Source organism: Staurois parvus, unplaced genomic scaffold (assembly GCF_062004578.1).
Source record: "Staurois parvus isolate SC_StPar_1 unplaced genomic scaffold, SC_StPar_1.0 ptg000177l, whole genome shotgun sequence".
In the NCBI taxonomy this organism is placed as follows: Eukaryota; Metazoa; Chordata; class Amphibia; order Anura; family Ranidae; genus Staurois; species Staurois parvus.
The window spans coordinates 79314-92775 of record NW_028317973.1 but is presented as its reverse complement, the minus strand read 5'-3'; the positions used below and the strand labels follow the sequence as shown (position 1 = coordinate 92775).

The window sequence follows — 13462 nt, the reverse complement described above, 5'->3', positions numbered from 1 at the left end:
AAACAGTGCCATGTCCCTGACTAAGGGAGGGGAACATGATGGTGCACCAGATGGAGTCAAAATCTTATAAGATAGAGTGAACTCTAGCATGGTGAAGAGATCAGGGCTGTATTAGACCTCCCACTGAAGAACTGGCAGTTGTCCGCTTGCTGTTGGCAGATTATAAATGCAAAGGGGCTTCCCCTTTGGGCCTATGATCCTCTATCCTGTGAGAAGAAGAGAGCTCTCTGCTACGGTGTTCAAAACTGCTGTGGAGTAGAAAGGGTTAATGCAGTCTGTAACCAGATCACTCTGTGGCAGCTGCATAGAGAAATACTCATGACCTTGCTGGGATACCATCTGAGCAGAGTGGGACCCGCAAAGGGAATCCGCACATGCACTCCGGGGGCTTTGTGGCCCTTGCAGAGGGCAGGGTTGCCGCCAACATGTGCTGAAGTTCTTTCCTAGAGTTGCGCAAAAAAAAAAAAAAAATTATGGCTAGCTATACACAGAAAGCTGCAAAAGAAGGCAAGAAGCTGCTGAGAAATGTTGGCATATGTGATATGTGTAGATTTCATATCTTGGGAGTACAGTGGAATGGATTCATAGACTATGGGTTATATGTAGCTTTCAGGTCAATAGATATGGGCAAAATCTTCACTGGGTGTGCATCCCCCCAATGTATCCATATTACCCCCTCCCACTTTAATTTTTTTTGCTGGGGTCCCTAGGTAATGGAGGCCTTCTTATTTTGGAAAATAATTTCCTACTATTTTTCATCAAATTTATTTGACCTCTTTTGACTGACATTTCTGTCAACATCCCAATGCTTATGCCTGCATGGTTCCAGGTCAGTTACCCGTAAGAACACCTTAGAATTTACCCAGGCGTTCAGCACACACCTGAGCACGTAGTGCAAGTGTAGTTACACAGGGATGCTGTAAAGGTCCCGGGCCATAAGCAGCAGCTACGAGAAGGCTGGGCTGCCATGCTCTGTGTGTCAACATGACAGCCCAGTCTCTTGGCAGCCGCTCCTCCCGCACTGTGGATATGTCATCACTTGAAGTGTGCTATCATTTGTAAACAGAGAAGATGGCACAAGAAATCAGTTTCTGTTTTTAGAACAAGTGACATCGGTGAGCAGAGGGCAGTGCCAGAGGTAGCTGTCTGTACTGAGTACTGCTGCGCTCCAGAACATTAAAAGCCCTGCTGATAGCAGTTACTTCTGTCAGAGAGAAACTGGTAGAAGAGAATTGCTGCAACGGTTTTGCTGCCATAACTGTTTCCTCCTCTTTAAAATTGAAATCCAGGTCAAACAAATATTGTTAATACAAGAGGAATGTGTATTCTTACAGTATTTGCATCTTAGTGTTCTTTGTACATTTATAAGTTTGTACAGTAATCTTCTGCACTCTGAGCAGGAGTTTCCTTTAATAAAGACTGCTTTTCTCTTTGAGCAGGGGAGGACTGGCTTTGTATCTGCCTCCTAATAGTTTACTGCTGGCAGTCTGTAGCAGATGGTCCCACCCACAGCTCTTCTTCATTCTGCACAGGCTATGTGCAGCACAGCAATTAAGTCAGTTCTTCTTTTACAAGGGAAGAGTTTGCACAGGCATTTGTCACACAAAGTGGTTTTATATTATATATTTTTGTAACCACTTGACCTCCCCTTTCATGAATATTTACCCCCCCCCCCCCTTCATGACCAGGTCATTTGTTTTGCGATACGGCGCTTAGAAAATTTAACTGACAATTGTGCGGTCATGCAACGCTGTACATAAATTACATTTGTCATTTTTTACCCCCCTACAAAGAGACCTTTTATTGGTATTTGATTACCTCTTGGTTTCTTATATTTTGTGCTATAAAATGAAAAAACAACATTTAAAAAAAATATATATATATTTTACTTTTTGCTATAAAACATATCCAATAAAAAAAGGAAAACATTTTTCTTAATGATATAGGCCAAAATGTATTCTGCTACATATTTTTGGTTAAGAAAAAAAAAATCCCAATAAGCGTATATTGATTGGCTTGTGCAAAAGGTAGAGTCTAAAAATATATACTGGATTTTATTTATTTTTTTTAATACTAGTAATGGCGGCAATCAGTGACATATAGCAGGACTGCGACATTGTGTCGGACAGTCACAGTGACTGACACTTTGTGGAAACCAATGACACTAATACAGTGATCAGTGCTTAGAATATACACTGTACTAATGACACTGGCTGAGAAGGGGTTAAACATCTAGGGTGATCAAAGGGTTGTGTGCCTAGCCAGTGTTTTTGTGTGTACAGTGTGCTGTTTGTTTTAGGCAGTCTGCTAGATTTTATTCCCTGAATAAAATCTAGTAGATTGCCGTTGACAACACAGCTCTGCCCTGTTTACGTAAGCAGAGCTGTGTTCTGTCAGTCTTCTCGGAGAGCAACAGGTGCCAGCATTCATCCAGTGGCCGGCACCTATTGATCAGCTTCAGCTGTGTCCAATGACAGCAGAAGCGGCACTCTGGTGGCAGTCACGCACCCCTTAGTGGCGAAAGAGAAAAATCATGTTTATATACATGATTTTACACGGAACGTCTGCCCTGAAGCTGTATATCTGCTATAGGGCGGATGGCAAGTGGTTAAAAAAAAAAAAAAAGTTTGTGTGCCTTGAGTTTGGCTTTGACATGTAACTCAATACACTGTAACCACATTCTATAGATCTCTATGACTAAAACCTGGTTGCTGGGGTGAAATACATCAGAGGTGTGGCTTAGGAAGACTTCAAGGCTGAAGCTGGTCACAATCTTCTCCACTTGTTGAGTTAGTGGTGTCTCTCATCTGTCACTGCTTTTGAGATGTAGCCGGTGTAAAAATTGTCACGATTCAATGATCCACAGACCACCCTTAAGAAAAATCCTCATACACTGGTGAATGTACTTTATCCACATCTGTAATTCACATGGGGGATGATGTTTGTGAGCACTGGTGTGATGCAGGTTAACCCCTTGCCACCGACCGTACGCAAATATGCAGCCTGGTGGCAGCTGGGCCTTGGCACCAAGAGGCCGCATATTTGCATAGCATTTGAAAACACGCATGTGCTGAGAGCACGCTCCTAGCACGTATGTTGGTGTCACATGGAAAGGTCCCGATCTCCACTTGAGATCGGAACCTTTTCCATTCATGGGACCGCCGTGACAGTGAATCACGGCAGTCACGTGACCCTAAAAACCCTGCCCCGATGTCTGAAACCCCTTAAAGCAGGGGTGGGCAACTGTGGCCCTCCAGCTGTTGTAGAACTACAAGTCCCATGAGGCATTGCAAAACTGACAGTTACAAGCATGACTACCAAAGGCAGAGGCATGATGGGACTTGTAGTTCACCAACAGCTGGAGGGCCACAGTTGCCCACCCCTGCCTTAAACGACCAGTAGGCACCAGCGTGAAGAGGTTAAGGTAGATGGAAATAACAGCGAACATTCTTAACCTCTTAGTGACGTAGGGTAAAACAAATGCCTGGACACAATTTTGCAACTTTGATATGTGTTAAAACAGTACATATCATCACAACTACTTTGTGCATCCAGGCGAATTATACCTTGGTTTTTTTTCCAGGACAAAATCGTACCTTTTTTTGATGGCAAAGGGTAACTGATATCTCCCGATCTATTTTTTTTTTCATCAAAGGAAAACGCCCAAAATAATATAAAAAATTTTTTTTCTAAATTTAGCTGTATATTTCTTGCTATTATCATAATCTACCACTAAAGAGCAATCCAAAATAAATTCTCTTGCTCCTGACAATTTTAGCAATACCACATATGTGTATGCTATTTGTACCCATAGTACAGCCTAGAAACAATAGTGCACATTTTGCTTTTCTTTTTTTTCTCATCCTACCTATAACACACTGACACTGATACCAATTTAAAAAATGCTTTTGAAAAAAAAAAAAAAACAAAAAAAAAAAAACACAAATCTTGCCAAAAATATACCATGGCCTTGACATTTATGACCTTAATTTTTGACCCTTACGAGTTTTTCTAAAATGCCTATTGTTCTGTCCCACCTACAATGTACTCTGTTGAACTGCATTTACATACTAGGGAGGGTACAACAGGGGGAATCAATGGTGGAGAAGGATCTGGGAGTTCTGGTAGCTCACAAGCGTAATAATGGCATGCAATGCCGAGCTGCAGTTTCTAAAGCGAGCAAAATCCTCTAATGTATTGAAAGAGTTATTGACTCCAGAGAGAGATATCATATTACCCCTGTACAAATCATTAGTAACACCTCATCTGGAATATGCAGTTCAGTTTTGGGCACCAATTCACAAAAAGAACATTGGGGAACTGGAGAAAGTACAGAGAAGGGCAACCAAACTGATATGAGGCATGGAGGAGCTCAGCTATGAGGAAAGATTAGAGGAACTGAATTTATTCTCTCTTGAGAAGAGGAGATTAAGGGGGGATATGATCTCCATGTATAAATACATCAGTGGTTCATACAGTGAACTCGGTGTAGAGTTATTCACCCTGAGATCATCACAGAGGACAAGGGGGCACTCTTTATGTATGGAGGAAAAGAAATTTAATCTCCAAACACGGAAAGGTTTCTTCACAGTGAGAGCTGTGAAAATGTGGAAAAGACTCGCTCAAGAGTTGGTTCTGGCCAGCTCAGTGGATTGCTTCAAAAAAGGCCTGGATTGTTTGATACACAGAATATAACATTTATAGGTAAAGTTGATCCAGGGAATATCCGATTGGCTCTCAGGGGATCAGGAAGGAAATTTTTTTTCCCTGCAGGAAAAAATTTGATCATGCTTTGCTGGGGGGTTTTTTTTGTGTTCCTCTGGATCAACCGTGGGTATAGGATTATAACTTTTTTTTTTTGCTTTCTAATGGTTGAACTGGATGGACATTTGTCTTTTTTTCAACTAACTGTGTAACTGTTTTTTTTTTTTTTGGATGTATGCTGACATTCAGTGGCAGTACAGAACCACTACAACTTTACTTCTGCATTTGGTACATCCCTCTGTTTCTCCCAATTGGTTCACTACATTGGTCATCGCAGAGACAAGGTTAGGATGCTATTTTCGTCTTCCATTTCTAAAGACTGGAAACTCATGCTCTGCACTGCACTTATATGAAGTAAAATTGTGTTAGGATTTAACTTCTGTGTCTTACCAAAGAGTTAAAATGTATACATTACAGCTTACCAATCCTTAGGTGAAAACAGAGGGAAAAAAAGTGGAAAAAAAAAAAACCTAATGCAGCCAACACAACTGATTTGGCCAGTAACACATGTCCTGTATTAGAGTGCCCCCACTCTGGATGAAGGAGCACAGGGGGGGGGGCACCTTTGGACAGCAGCATCGTCAGTCTGGGGGGAAGGGAGTGTTAGAAGTACTAGCAGATTTAGATACACTAACTGAAACCAAACTACAGCTCGCCTTATAGTCACAGCAACAGTTTTTTTTCTTTTGGGATAAAGGTTTTACCTGAACAAATAAAAGCACTGTAAAAACCAGTTAGTAGTAAATGCTTTGTCAGCACTCTAACTGCTCCATTTGAAGAAGAGCTTGTTTTAAAGAAAAACTAGACCACCAGATGAAAAAGGAAATAAAACTAATGCAGCTATACCAAAAATCGGTAAGCTGCAATGCAATAAGTGTTTGCTTTTGGGTTTAATACGGCTCTAAGCTGCCTGTGGATGGTGTGAAGTTCCTCCATGATCTGCCTGCCCATCGGGGGAGTACAGGGAGGCCAGGAGGAAACAGTACTGGAAGTCACAATACTAGGGTTTGAGTTCATGCAGAATTGCTCTGGAAAACTGCTGGATCGTATCTGGTGCGCCAATCCCCACCTGCACTCCTCTCTCGTCACAAGTGATGTTGCACATGGGCACCAAGAACAAACATGAGGGGAGGCTGGGATTGGCACAGGACAGTGATGCAAGTTGCTTCCCTCTGCGGCTCTGCAGCTCGACTGTCAGTTATATGGGGATGCGATCTACCCATCTTCTGCTTGTGAAAGATGGGCAGATCCTGCCAGATCCGCTGAGGATCTCTCGCAGAGCCACGGTTGAGAAATACTGCTCTAGATATTTTTCATTTTAAAAGACCATATTACACACTTTATACAAATGGTATGCAGCGCTAAATGGTATATCAACCATCAATAAAAAGATGGATGAGACAGTGAATAAACAGTCAAAATATGAATAGTTCCATATAGATAAAACATAAATAAATGTTAAAATCCAATCCGGCTTGTGGAAAAATCCAGTAAATGATTGCGCTTACCACAAAAACATACAAACAAAGCGTTGTATGTATATGATGGACATCAGGGCCTGGTCAGCAACTAGAACAGCATCCGGTCACCATATGAGACTTCCAGGAATGGTGGAAACCCCCCACGGTCATCTCCGGTTTTACCAGCAGGTCCAACGAAGTCCTCTCCACGCACTGTTCATCTGGATCACACCACCTTGGTAACGCTCATAAATAATGAGCCAGAGCAAAAATGGGCAATGATGGTGAAGTAAGTTTTAATTGGTGAACAGTAAATATAAAGCATATAACTCACATAGTGGGAAAACCACAGCCCAGGTCAAACGAAGAATTTTCCCTGGTGATCTGTGGTTCCCTGGTAATCTAATGGCGTCTGTTGGGTGGATCCCCTAACATGTTTCGAGCCACGCTCGTTGTCAAAAGGGTGAATCCTATCCCAAGGACGCCAGAAATGCTGGCGTCCTTGGGATAGGATTCACCCCTTTGACAACGAGCGTGGCTCGAAACATGTTAGGGGATCCACCCAACAGACGCCATTAGATTACCAGGGAACCACAGATCACCAGGGAAAATTCTTCGTTTGACCTGGGCTGTGGTTTTCCCACTATGTGAGTTATATGCTTTATATTTACTGTTCACCAATTAAAACTTACTTCACCATCATTGCCCATTTTTGCTCTGGCTCATTATTTATGAGCGTTACCAAGGTGGTGTGATCCAGATGAACAGTGCGTGGAGAGGACTTCGTTGGACCTGCTGGTAAAACCGGAGATGACCGTGGGGGGTTTCCACCATTCCTGGAAGTCTCATATGGTGACCGGATGCTGTTCTAGTTGCTGACCAGGCCCTGATGTCCATCATATACATACAACGCTTTGTTTGTATGTTTTTGTGGTAAGCGCAATCATTTACTGGATTTTTCCACAAGCCGGATTGGATTTTAACATTTATTTATGTTTTATCTATATGGAACTATTCATATTTTGACTGTTTATTCACTGTCTCATCCATCTTTTTATTGATGGTTGATATACCATTTAGCGCTGCATACCATTTGTATATTTTGTTTTTTTGGTGTTGAGGATTGCCTTGTGTGCTAGCTGCTGTCTTGTGATTTGCGCTCACTCACCCTGTTTTAATATTACACACTTTGTTTTCCAAATTTTCCCGGGGAAAAAAATGTATAAAACTCAGAAAACTTTTTCCCAAGCCTTCCCATTTCTAGTCTGGGCACAAATTCACTTTAAAAGTTATTGTTAGTTAAAAAAAAAAATGTAAAAAAAAAAAAAATGTAAAAAAAAAAAAGGATGGTGCACTGAAAAAAATATTAGTGTTATTACATAATCATGACTTTTAATGCAAGATATTTTTTGAATAATAATGAGACTGAGTCCCACAGTTCACACTGATGCGTTGCAGGATTAGCAGGGATCCTTATGCGTTTCCCACACCACATCACAATTGCACTCCGTTCATGCGATCCACTGCGGGTGTCAATGGTAAAGTGTTACTAAACCCACAACAGTAAAATCAGTAATATGCAGTAAAGCATGCTTGTTATACTCACTGTGGAACCTAAGGGGTTAATCCTCTGCATTGTGTAAAAATGTTGTTTGATCTTGTCTTCTCTGATTCTCCCCTTCTTCCAGTGCCCCCCTCTTATCTCCTAAGACAAATCGTGTGAAGTCACTGCACATGCTCAGTTTGGTGTGCATTGCTAGAGAGGTTTTTTTTTGTTTTTTTCTTGGGAGGGTGCATGTGATCAGCACAAACTTTAACCAGTGCTCTGCTGGACACTGATAGAAGTCACAACACTGCTCTATACTGCTGCTGAGAAATGATGTTTAGCAGTTTTTATTTACTAAAAGAATTCCATGTCCATATTCTGCATACTGTGGGAGACCAGATATAGTGAATGCAGGGTCCTGAGTTTAGTAGCACTTTAAGTTACCAACACCCTGAATATGGTTTGCAAAACGCAGCGTGATTGGCTGAATCGGATTGCATGGGGGTGAACACCCAAACGATCAGATTCCAGTGTGATGAAAAAAAAAATGGTGCATGTTCCTTTTTCGTGTGGCCGCAGTGCGATTTGAGCCATATAAAATGAATGGGCTCAAATCTCACTAAAAAAAAAAGAAAAAAATCGAATATGATTTGAAAAATGAATTCCCGTCTGAATCGCATGTGGTTACCTGCACCGCATCAGTGTGAACTGGGACTCAGGGTTAAGAGATTTCCCCACCAGTCATTGGGCTGAATGAGGTAGCCATGTCTCGTCCCCCACGCAATGACGGCAAATATAAAAAGTAATACAAAACACAACCATTTACCACAGAAAAATGTCTTTAGACATAATAATTTATTTAATGTTTTCCAGGGTTCACATTTCCAGAGAAAATCCAGAGTATTTATATACTTCCCAAGTTATAGAAACAACAATAAAAAACAGTGCAGATGTGGTTTAATAGAACTATTTTATATATTTATTTGAAAAATACTTACAAAAGCAAATGTTTTGACACTAAAATATTTAATTTTTCCTCTAGCTGTTAACATCCGTGGGTTTAAGCATGCAGTGATAACAGTCATCTGGTATGAGCTTGCTACAATTTCTAGAGGGAAGGATAAAGGGGTGGGCAGGTCTTTCTTAAGTCAACTGTGGCACTGCCCTCCCCTCGCTTTCCTTCCTTACAGTAGTCAAGATTTGTGCTTAACTATCTGCATGGTTAATGCTGGGTTTGCTTTTCAATTAACACTTCAACTCCATTGTTGACTGCATGCTGGTTTACTGTATTGAGTGCCACTGGAAGACCAACTGCATTAATGCATGGTCTGAATATAGGTTAGACTCTCTACTGTCAGCAATGATGCAGATTCTTACTGGCAGAAAAAAGCTATTAAAGGTAAAGTCAAGGGAGGACCAAATATTAAACTATACACCCTGTAGGACTGCAGTGCATGGGTTACTGGAAAGATCCTTTGGTAGCAGAGACACCAAAAGGGAACCAACACATAACTGCAAACAGTTTAGTTTACTCTAATTACCACCACTGCCACATAGAACTATTGCTAACTGAAGCAGGGTTTGAAAGAGCCAAGGCAATGGTTTCCAAAGAAGATCTATATTTCTGCACTTCCATTTCTGATAGACGCTCTGTACACGTTAACGCTCTTTTTGAATCATATTATTGCTGGGTGAGCACCATACTGACAAAGTAGAAAATGTGTTATTGTTCTCACTGTATGTTAAGTGGAAGAATGATTTGTCAGCAATTCACACACCTGAAGTAGCTGGATGATCATACACTGCTGAGACTTTACCTGCTAGCTCCAATACTTGTTCACTGCAAAGCCTTCCTGCACCAGTTTGGCAATCTAAAGTAATACTTAGGAATTCCAAATCTTGCTCACAAATCTAGCACAAAGGGACTTTCCACAGGCTTAAAGGTGTTAAGACGAGACTGGCGATAACTCTACACACTAATATCCTTTAAAATGACAAAGGCTTGAATCAAGGATGTATGATGCAAGTCTGGCAACTTTTCCCCCCCCCCCCCAAGGTAGACTTGCTTCACTGCTATATAATTACATTTACCTGCCATGCCTATGAAAGGCAGAGGAACCTCTCCAGCTGGTTGTACCATACATGTCAGAGGCAGATGAAAATGTCCGATGTGGGGAGTAAGCTGGATGCTGCCTCCTAACTCCCATTGGAGGAGCCAAACTCTTCTGTCTCCAGTCTTCTTCTGGTGGCATGTCCACTCTCTTAGGACCCTGAATTCTAGGCTGTGGAGCAAAAGCACTTCCCCAAGTGTCTCCTCTACCAATGGAAGAGCTTCTGGGCATTCTTAAGCTGCTGTACTCTAGAGTTGGAGGTGGTGGCCTATGATGCACTGAGTAGCTGTCAAAGTCTCCGTAAGCAGATGTTGCCTGAAAGGGGCTGTTTCGCAAGCTTCTGCCTGGTGAGCCCAAGAAGCTGGAGTTTACTGTGTGTTGTTCGGCTCTGTTGATCTGCACTGGCTGTCCTGACCACGGGTGGTAGCTGTGAACACTCTGTTCAGTGGCTCTGAGCTGCTGCCATGAGTCAGGCGAAGACCTTTGCAATGTTGAGAATAAGCTAGGAGCGATCTTAGGAGCCCTAGGAAGAGTTGCATAGCTCAATGCCGCATCTGAGAATTCATTACCTCGGATATTTTCACTCCTGTCAGGCACAGCCAAAATGTTTTGGACATTCGTGTCTCCTTAATAGTTTAAAAAGGGGAAAAAAATATAAATTATGAATTAGGATGATTTCAGTTCAAAGTCCAGTTGTTTACTACTGTTTAAATTACTGATGTTTATTTTATATGTAGAGCATGTGAACTAATAGGGGAGTTTATATGCATGCATACACTACTCAAACAATTCTCCGATACTGAATATTCAATACTTACATCTAGAAGGCCGTAAACAATATTCAGGATTCAAGCTTATTTGACAAAGTAGAAAATTCTGACTCTATCATCATTTGCTGTAACCAACCTGTTCGGACTGTTAAAGCTGACCTAGCAAACTGCTAAATGCACATTTATGTAAGCGGTTTTATCGGCCAATAGGTTTTTGTATTCCTGTTCAGCCAGACAGCACAACTGCTGACTGCACTGTAGGAGCAATACAGCCTAGTCCAGAATCTGCCAGTCTGTGACCAAAGAACAAGGACATCACTTTGCTGTCTTCTCCACTCAAAAAGTGATCCCTGTTTCATAAACAGCAATTTAAAATGCTGTCCTCTTCCAGTCCGATTACTGCTGTAAAGTTTCACAGGAGGCCAATGCTACGTGAGCCAAGTTCTCTAAATATGTATGAGGCCAAAATGTGATTCAATTTGCCTTCAGCCACACATAATGGAATAAGACATGGAAGCTGTTATTTCTTACATTCCTTTCAAAGTTGCAAGAAGCTCTAAGGTTGTCATTCTGATTTTGGCCTGTCAAGTCACTGACGTAGAACAAGGATGCAGGACAGAACAGTTTTAACTTTTGCTGGTTGCATGCTTGTTCATGGTCAGTGGCTGATATGTTCGTGAACTGCAGATCAGAATGAGACTACAGAAGTCAGCAGTGGCAGCTCCCATAATGTCTGTCCCCATAAATTCACTTTGAAGTTGCTAGCAAAGAAAACATTCTCTGCAACTATTCTGAACAATTGTTGAAAAAATTTTAATACCAGACAATATAATATAGGCTCCCATTTCTTGATTTTCAAGACACACAAGAAAATCCTAAAATTAACATTTTTTTTATGTTTAATGATACTGTCCTCCTTAACCTGGGGCACCCAATGTATACAAAATCTCTTTTTTAAATCACTGGCAAATATGCATTTTATTTCTGCCACACACTCCTCTACACAATGCTGGTCAGAAATCTTCTCAAATTGTACACACCCACCAGGGCTGCGAGCCAAACTCCGGGGTCCTGTCTCTTCCCCTAACCATAGTTACAATAATGCGTACGGCGACACACCACTTGCATCAGAATTAAAAGGGATATTAAAGGCTTCATTTTCTTTTTAAATACCAAACACATCATACTTACCTGCTCTCTGCAGTGATGTTGCACAGAGCAGCCCAGATCCTCCTCTTCTTTGGTTGCCTGCCTGTGCTCCTGACCGTCTCTGTCACCGTCTTGGAACCTACCAACCACATACTAAAACTTGTTTCCCCACAACCACCAATCATACTTTTAGGAAAACTCCAGATATAACAGCTTGAAATAGTTAGCCTTTAAGTGGTGTTATGTTCTATGCGGCCTACAGACATTTGGCACAGAATGTTGTCAGTAGTCATTTGAGAATCCTGAATACTGTGAATTCATTAAAGTGGTTCTGATGCAGGTTTTTCACCGTAATGCATTATGTGCATTAACCTCTTAACGCCAGCGCCTACCGACCCTCTAAGAAGTTTCTGATGCTGGGAGGCAGGATTTCTAAACATGTGATCATCACAACGGTTATGCGATCAGACGTTAGCCACCGGTACCTGTGCCGGGGGTGCACAGAGTATGTGTTTACATTCTGGTATGCATATATGCGGCCTCTTAGTGTGGTCCACACTGGTCCACAGCAGTGCCCTCTGTGTGCAGGAGACAGGCGACAACGGCTTAGAAATGCCTTGGAAGTGACGTTATATAGTGTTACTAATGGGCTTCCGTTGCTGGCTGCCTCTCCTACAAACTGAAGCTGCCGCTGACAGCTCAGCATGGGACTAAAGCAGCTGCAGAACAGGTAAGTGTAGTGATTTTTTTTCTTTACAGGGCTAGATAGATTAGGCTTAAAATGTGGCTGAGAGTAGGTATAGAGTTAGTTAGAATATGCCTTTATTCCCACTTTAATAGGTTGTTTGGATGAAGCTGGTCCAAAGTTTACTGCACTCTATTATCAGTATGTAGCCTCAGCTACATGCAGTATACAGCGCTGTGTTCTGGCAGTGGGACGGGTTCTTCCTGTCCCTCTCCTGGAACAAAATACAGTCGGTCTGAGGGCTGCTCAGCTATTCATGGGAAGCTTTATATTCTATGAATGAATGCAAAGTTTCCTCTGACTGGCTGAGGTGGACATTATGATATTATCTAACTGCCTCAGCCAATCAGAGGAAGCTTTGTATTCATTCATAGAAAATGTTTCCTGTGATTGGCTGAGCAGCACTTAGCCTGATTCTATTTTGTTCCAGGAGCGGGATAGGAAGACTCAGTCCCACTGCCAAAGCAGAGTGCTGTATACTGTATGCAGCTGAGGCAACATATATTTAATACAGCACATCCAGCAAGCTCATCTGTGCAGTAGATAGATTGGCCCAAACAAAGAAAAAAAGGGACATGAAGAGTAGAATTAGGCTTTAAGGACTCAAACATGGCAAAATTACCAGGGTTTAATGTTTTTACTGTATAATGTCAGATATGACCAGGATCATGGGATCAAATAATCAGCAATAGGCCACCCCTCCTAAGCCGCTAAAGACAATGGTGTTCATAGGCTAAGGTTGCCATGCTTTGCAGCCGGCAGCAAAACAATTTTTTCAAACAAATGGAAAAATGTGCAATGTACGCAGCTGTGGTGCACTGGTATGGCAATTATGGGGTTAAAACCAATGAGGAGTTAGCATCACATCGCCTCCCCACCACCTGTCAAACACTTCTCAAAAGCGATCCAAATGCGCA

The 13462-nt window shown here is 41.8% G+C and overlaps 1 protein-coding gene across 4 annotated transcripts in view; it reads right to left on the bottom strand.

Annotated features, from left to right (window-relative positions):
• Positions 1–8591: 8591 nt before the first annotated feature.
• The window catches only part of LOC149462284 (ubiquitin carboxyl-terminal hydrolase 54-like), a 73290-nt gene continuing 68419 nt past the window's right edge, over positions 8592–13462 (bottom strand). For all 4 annotated transcript variants that reach the window (XM_089677080.1, XM_089677082.1, XM_089677083.1 and 1 more), the window contains one exon: positions 8592–10507. In XM_089677080.1, coding sequence (XP_089533206.1) covers positions 9858–10507 — 650 coding nt within the window. In that variant the 3' untranslated portion in view covers positions 8592–9857. The remainder of the gene's footprint in view (positions 10508–13462) is intronic.